At 34.2% G+C, this 7,539-nt stretch overlaps 1 protein-coding gene across 1 annotated transcript in view; it reads left to right on the top strand.

Annotated features, from left to right (window-relative positions):
* Positions 1-5,846, top strand: part of LOC103145162 (alpha-N-acetylgalactosaminide alpha-2,6-sialyltransferase 1-like) — an 8,458-nt gene extending 2,612 nt beyond the window's left edge. Inside the window, exons 4-9 of the mRNA XM_007562489.2 lie at positions 1,484-1,646; positions 2,554-2,692; positions 2,767-2,870; positions 3,688-3,771; positions 4,491-4,590; positions 5,091-5,846. Coding sequence (XP_007562551.1) covers positions 1,484-1,646; positions 2,554-2,692; positions 2,767-2,870; positions 3,688-3,771; positions 4,491-4,590; positions 5,091-5,285 — 785 coding nt within the window. The 3' untranslated portion in view covers positions 5,286-5,846. The remainder of the gene's footprint in view (positions 1-1,483; positions 1,647-2,553; positions 2,693-2,766; positions 2,871-3,687; positions 3,772-4,490; positions 4,591-5,090) is intronic.
* The last annotated feature ends 1,693 nt before the right edge of the window (positions 5,847-7,539 follow it).

Raw genomic sequence — 7,539 nt, 5'->3', positions numbered from 1 at the left:
GTCAGTGACCGTAACACCTGCACTATTTGCACTGAGTTTCCACAAAGAATGACACTAAAAGAACCAGCAATATCTTTTTAAATCTTATTCTTGTCATTTTTCATCCCGCAGATGAAAAATGTTCTTCTTGCAACATTTTATGTTTATTTTTACTTTAAATCTTAAAAAATAGAGGTCAAATTTTGTTTGTTTGTTTAAAAATTATAATGAATTATAATTCAGTTTTCTAAATGGCACTATTCCTCTTCCATAAATGTTTCTCAAACCATTATCCCTTCAGAATTTAAAATTAGTAGATATTTATGTAAATTTACTAGATGTTTGAAGAATAAAAATATTGTGTGACATTTTAACTTTTTTTTTGGGCCAAACCTCTCACTAGATGATAAAGGTGGCAGACCCCTGATCTTTGCTAAAATCTGGAAACTGTGGAGATTATTAGAGGATCATTAATTAATGTCAAGTTCAAGAAACCTGAGCTTTAATATGTTGCATTAAGCTGCTCTTCCCAGTTCTGATGCTTGGTTTGAGCTTTCTTAAGGTCGTCTTCATCAAATCCAGATGCCCAAATGCTTTGAGTTGCTGACATGTGACTGGCTGATTCACGTTTTGGGTTACAAGTGAAAGATCATTCAGATATTGCAAAACACAATGCTGTAATTTTCTTAATTTTTGTTTTATCTGTCCGAAACATTGTTCCACTCTTGGCAAACCTACATCATTCTGCCACAATCTTTTATTATCTGGCTTAATCTGAGCTTTGGCTCAGTTTATCTACTCCTGAGAAGATTAATGAACGCCCTAAATTATGGGAATTGGAAATATTCTTTCTCGTTGTGGAAATCATGGATTGTTAATTAGACTAATCACCTTATTATTGTTATCAGGTTGATGTACCTGCAGTAGCTTTTCTGAGGTATATCCGACAAACAGCATAAATTTGAGATCAAAGTGATTAAAATAAAAAAAAAAATAAAGTAATAATTCTGAGCAACAAAAAAATTAAATTGAGCGTTTTTAGGGGAAAAAAAAGTCTGAATTTGTAAAATAGAAAGTCTAAATTATATGATTAAAATCTTAATTCTGATTTTGAAAAGTCATATTTTTGACATGGAAAGTGAGCATGGATTAACGTCACAATTCTGAGAAAGAGTCAGACTTTTTCCTCTTCCGTAAATGTATTTCGATTCACTACAGCCCAGAATTTAAAACAGGTGGGTTTTCCATGAATCACTTTTGCATATTATTCCATTTTGAAAGGTAGAAAATAAAACAGTGAAAGACTTTTGTTCTCACTTCTGCTTTTTGCAAACGGCTTATACTCACAACCAAGAAGTTGGAACACAGGAAATTTAGCAGCAATAAATTAAGCACTTATTAACTTCTACAAAGTTAATAAGTGCTTCAAACATGTGACCCTTTGTAGGCTCAGCGGGAGCAAATCAACCAGCTGTAACCATCCTTGGTAAATGTTTGCTTGCAGATGTAATGCCTGTAGTGAAGCTGATCCCAAAGCCCAAAGAGCCGCTGCTCCTCCCAAAGCCAGGCGGGGACGGCTGCGTCCACTGCGCTGTGGTGGGAACGGGCGGCATCCTGAACGGCTCGAAGATGGGCGCCGAGATTGATGCTCACGACTATGTGTTTCGGTAGGAAAACAAACCATTTGGTGGAGTCTTCTTTGGAGTGATTTTTAAAAAGCAACCACAAAATACCAAAGGATTTGATGGATTATAGTAGAAAGACAAAGCAGGAATGTTTGCACCTGGTGTGTGATTTACACTGTCCAAACTGTAAAATGTGTGACCAATAAAAAATAGATTTTGCTGTCTTAAAATCATTACATCCGTCTAATTTAGTCAACATTAATTGTGCTGACAGCATTTCAGTATCAAGGAACATTTACAAATATAAAACTGTCTCTTCTACGTTTATTTCATTTTATTTAATCAGCAATAAAACATAAAACAATGTTTTATGTCTTGTTCATAGGACCTTTAACTGAATGCTTCCTTTATATGGAAGCCCTGAAGGGTAAGAAAGAAAACAAATTATTTTGAGAGAAGCTTTTTTTAAGACCCATTTTCTAAAGCTGACTAAATTTTATTTTTATCTTGGCTTTAAAAGAAATGTCCAAGTAAGAAACAATATAGGTTAATATATTTTAAAGTTTGTTTTTTTTCTCTCTCTTTGTGGAATATTTTGCCTTTCAGGGCTTCCATACCTGTAAAATATTAGGGGATAGAAAGTTATACTTTACTGTGCTACTAAAGAAATTTATCTGGAGCTACAGCCTCTGCATAACATGTGTAAAAGTTCTGCATTATGTTAATTAAATATTCAAACAGAAACGCTAAAAGGTTTAATTTGATTTCATATGCAGTGTAGACTAAAAATATGAGTTGTGGTAAATACATAGATACATCTAGAAGTGTTTTGTCATTTTTGTTTTCACTTGAACAATTTTTTTAGATGGTTTCAATTACAAATTACAGTAACATTGATAATTCCTATTTGCATAAAAAATGTTGAAGCTGTGTTTCATTTGTGCGACAGGATGAATGGTGCGGTGATCAACGGCTACGAGGAAGACGTAGGGACAAAAACGTCGGTTTATGTTCACACCGCTCATTCAATCACAGCATCCCTTGAATTTTTTAAGGAGTACGGATACAAATCTGCCCCGCATGACGAAGTATTAAAATGACACAGAAACCATCATAACAGGTAGATTAGAAACACTTTTCTCACAGTGTTTCTTCCTTACAGGGAATAAAGTATGTCCTGATTCCTGAGGGTTTGAGGGATTTCCAGTGGCTGCAGGGTCTTCTCAAAGGAGAGAAAGTTTCCTCCGGTGAATACCAAGATCAAGAGTGAGTGCAGTTTGTGTGCTTAATGTTGAGGTTTATTATTTCTATACTTGTCACAATCTAATTTTAGTAGAAATGGAACAAGGGATTTTTATGATCACATCTCTTCTTCAACAACATGTACAGCTCTGTAAAAAATTAAGACGACCACTTAGAATGATCAGTTTCTCTGATTTTCCTTTTTATAGGTATATGTTTGAGGAAAATGAACATTGTTCTTTTATTCTATAAACTACTGACAACATGTCTCAATCCAAGCAAAAATGTAGTATTTATTAGCAGAAAATGAGAAACGGTCAAAATAACAAAAAAAGACACAGAGCTTTCAGACCTCAAATAATGCAAAGAAATTCATTCATATTCATTTAGAAACAACAATAATAATGTTTTAACTCAGGAAGAGTTCAGAAATTAATATTTGGTGGAATAACCAGGAGGTTTTCAATGGGGTTCAGTGCAGTGGGCTCTTCATTTTTTCCACAGCTGTATTTTCTGGCTTTAAGCTTTAAATTTTGCATCTCTATGGTAATAATTATCTGCAAAATTGCTCCTAAAATCATATATGATTAAAACTCAGAAAGGATTGATAGTTCCGGGAGGATTATGATCCCAAACACACATCAGAACTGATTGTGGAACGGTTAAAGCAAACACTGAGCTGGTGGATTTATGCTGAAAGTCTAAACTGTGTAAGCCCCAAAGAGAATATTAGGAGGAATATGTGGAGTCGTTTATGGTTTTGCTGTCTTTGTGAACAAACATTTTGACAGAGTTCATCTTCTTCTTCCAAAATAACCAATGCCTGTCTTTCTCCCTCCAGACCCAGGGCTTATTACTCAGGACAGTTCAGTGAGGATCGCTTCTACGTTCTGCACCAGGACTTCCTGCGATACGTTCGAAACAGGTCAGTGTTTGAACCAAGGTCCGATACTATCCTGCTAAAAATCTGTGTTAAAAGCTGTTTGAATGCTGTTGGTTCTTTTTACCTCTAAACAAGTCCACTTTCAGTCAAATTAAATCAGTAAATACAGTATTTTCCAGACTAGAGAGTGCACCTTACTATATAAGCCGCACCTATAACGTTAAAAAAGCTGCATCATATGAACTTCTTCGTGTGGTTTCCATGATGAGGGGGTTTGAGTTTGGAAACATTTCTCCGTCATGCCTGCTGCTAGCATGCGCTTTTTCTAAAATTAGCACTTTCTTCTTTGATTTACAATTTTGACTTCCAACGATTCACTTCCTGCTAAAGAGCCCCCTGGCGGTTGAAGAAAAATCCACAGAAAAGCCGCACCGCGCTATGAGCTGCATGGTTCAAAGCGTGGGGGAAAAGTAGACGTATTGTCCGAAAAATATGGTAATTCTGAATTATGACGAAGGATCAAAAAGAAGAAAAAACTATTTCACCGTTTTAAAGGAGGACACATTTCAATGAACAACAGCTGTAATTAGATAAATTAGATCTGAATAACATGTAACTGACTTTGAATCTATGTTGTTGGATTAAATCAACTTTAGTCATTCTCTTTTGGAAAGTGACACTTGTATTGTGAATTGGTTTCATATAATAATTAATTGCATAGATTACGCATCCCATCAGGCTAACATTTTCACTGCCAACAGGTATCTAAGTTCAAATGACCTTAGTGGAGATTACTGGGCAATTGTGCGACCAACCAACGGGGCGTTTACTCTCTTTGTGGCTCTGCACACATGCGACACGGTAAGTTGGTCATAAGTAAGGAATATTTAAACTGTATATTTTGTGCAATGCTTTTTGTCTTTATGTTTTTGTCATTCTTAGTATGTAATAGTGATGGTTTAGGTTAACTTTAATTTGAAATTCAGTTTTTATTTTTGAAAAGCTCACTTCCTGTTTAAGCCGCAGCCTTCAGAAAGACTGAAGAAACGTGGATCAATGCAGCTTTTGACCGAGAGTGTGTCGTTTTATTGAAAAGAAGAAAAGTTCATTGTGACAAGTGATTCTGAATCTTCAGTTTTGGATTTTTTTTCTTTTTTTCTTAAAGATTTCTTAGTTAACTAACAGTATTTCCAAATCAACAAACCTGATTATAATTTGTTGGACTCTACGTTAAGTTAATCTCTTTCTTATGCTCTAAAAGTGTATCAAAATCCAAAATAAGCAGTTTTTTTTTGTTTTGTTTTGTTGGGGTTTTTTTTTTGCTTAAAACTAATACTATGTATTATCTTTGCTCTCCACAGGTGAGTGCATATGGATTTATGACAGAAGACTACAGTAAATACTCAAACTATTATGCGGAGAAGCTTTTGAGCGAAGTAACTTTCTACATCAACCACAATCTCATTCTGGAGAAGAATCTGTGGAAAAGCTTTCATGACAAAAAAATACTGAAGCTGTATCAAAGAACTGGGTCAGAAAAGCAAACGGATTCCTGATTCAGCGTCAGGAGTCAAGAAGACCTGAAAAAATATGATGGTTTATTATTTTTACTACTGTACTTTAACCCTAAGCTTATTTAAATGAGCTCTGTGTACACAAGTGGGAGAAAGACTTGTGTAAATATTTGTTGTAAAATAATGTCCTACATGTGGACTGTATTGAGGCATATCAGGTGCTGAAATGAAGAATATTTTTACATTTATTTATAGATATATTATTGTTTTTGTAGTAATAATCTGCATTTTGCGTTGGTGACATATCTTTGCAATGTGGTAGCTGTAGCAATGTCTTAGTTTTAAAAAAGCACTCTAACAGATTAACACCGTCAAGAAAACAAACATTTTTAAAATAAATACATAAAACCAAAAATAATTTTAATGAACTTTTGTTTATTTATGTAGCTTGTAATTAGCAGGGGAAACTTAGAACTACATTTTGTGGAAGAAAACGGCTAATATACTGTGAATAGTGTGACATCAGTGTTGATTGTATGTTATTATATTTTTCTGTTTGTTTTTATTTGTTAATCACTTTTGAAATAAACTAATACAGTAAACTAAATAAACCTGTTCCATTTCTTTCTAGGGAACAACTTCTTGTAGGGTCGGATTTAGTTATTGTATTAATTATTTAATTATATGCTTAGTTACAAGAAGACTGGCACATATTTAAAAACATATAATAAACATATATTATAATACACAGCTCATTCATTACATGCTTCCATATTTAAGAGGTTTCAGTATAAAAGTGATGGTCTATAATGCTGCTGCCATTAACTAAATAAATAAATAAAAAGCTGAACTTTTAACATAATGAACAGATTTCTGCTCACCAAATGTATTGATTAATACTTTAAATTAGTTTTATTGTTTTTTTTACATTGGTTAGTGCTTTTGTTGTAATTCTGCGGCACTTTGACATTTATATGTAAAGTGAAATATTGCATTATTTGTTTCTGACTGAATTTCATTATTTTAATGCTCCTTTCATGTTGTTTGCTGGATTCTTGGGTATTTCAAGACATAACTTTGAATTTTTAAATAATATACAAAAAACGTCCAATTAACATAAATCTCACGCCACCTATCCTACGTTGAAGACCTCTACATGTCAGGTAATGAAAGCCTTTTCAACGCCTCAGACCGCTATAAGCAGGAAGCTGATGCTCATCTTTTAAATTTAAACTCAGGATTTTGTTGTTATCCAACTTTGCTCAACAAAATTCCGCGTGGTAACAATTTTAATAAAAACAAATCACTAAATTATGTTAAAATACAGAAAATCAGTCGCAATAAATACACCAGCAGCATTTCCAGAGTTTATTTCTGCTTCGCACTGCACATGTTGATGTTGAACACACAGCACCACCTTGTGGTTAAACTGCGCAAGATCCTTGCTCTCCACCAATATGGCTGTTCTCTCGGTTTACTCGGGTCATTCAAGCTGTAATCGAAGCGCGGAGTCCCAATAATATGTATTGATGAGATTCATATATCATGGATAAACATCTGTAAAGATTTGGGAAGAAATTCAGAAAGTAGGATTCACTGTCGCTCAGGATTCACTTTTCCACCAAATCCATTACTTTATTTTCATTTTTAAATTTGTTTTATTTGTCTCTCACAGCTGCAAGGCTGGAAACAGAAAGAATGAAGCTCATGCAGCAAAAGTCTAAAGGTCGGTGATTAAGTCTCAACGACCACAACAGCCTCCACACACCAGGTGGCCACTCCGCCTGTTAGAAATCCAAACAAACAGTTTGTTCTCGCCTTTGTGAAGCTGTGCAATGAACAAACAAAAGAACATGGTTTGTATTTATTTATTTATTTATTTATTTATTTAAAAATCTCCCAGATTTTTCAAGTTTCTATTTAAATTTAATTTTATATACAGTAATTTATATTGCCCTTATTTATTTATTTCTATATATACATTACATGCACAACACTGCTTCCTATTTATCATGTAATTTGATGGCTTCATTTGCTGCAAGTTGCTAGTGTAGTTGCTCATTAAACCGTAATTAGTAGCTTTTAGTGGATGCTTACTTTTAAATAATGCCACCTTTTGCTTAAAAGGACAAACAAATCAGCACTCCTGCAAATGCAAAAAATAAAAATGCAAAATTATAAGTGTAGCCATATCATAAACTTGTACCTCATGGCTGCATGATCAGGAGCAGGTGATCAAAAAGGAGGAGAGAGAGAGAGAGAGAGTGCTGATTGACTACAGGACCAATCGATTGGT

Source organism: Poecilia formosa, unplaced genomic scaffold (genome assembly GCF_000485575.1).
Source record: "Poecilia formosa unplaced genomic scaffold, Poecilia_formosa-5.1.2 Scaffold136, whole genome shotgun sequence".
Classification (NCBI taxonomy): domain Eukaryota; kingdom Metazoa; phylum Chordata; class Actinopteri; order Cyprinodontiformes; family Poeciliidae; genus Poecilia; species Poecilia formosa.
This window is presented reverse-complemented; position numbering and strand designations above follow the sequence as displayed.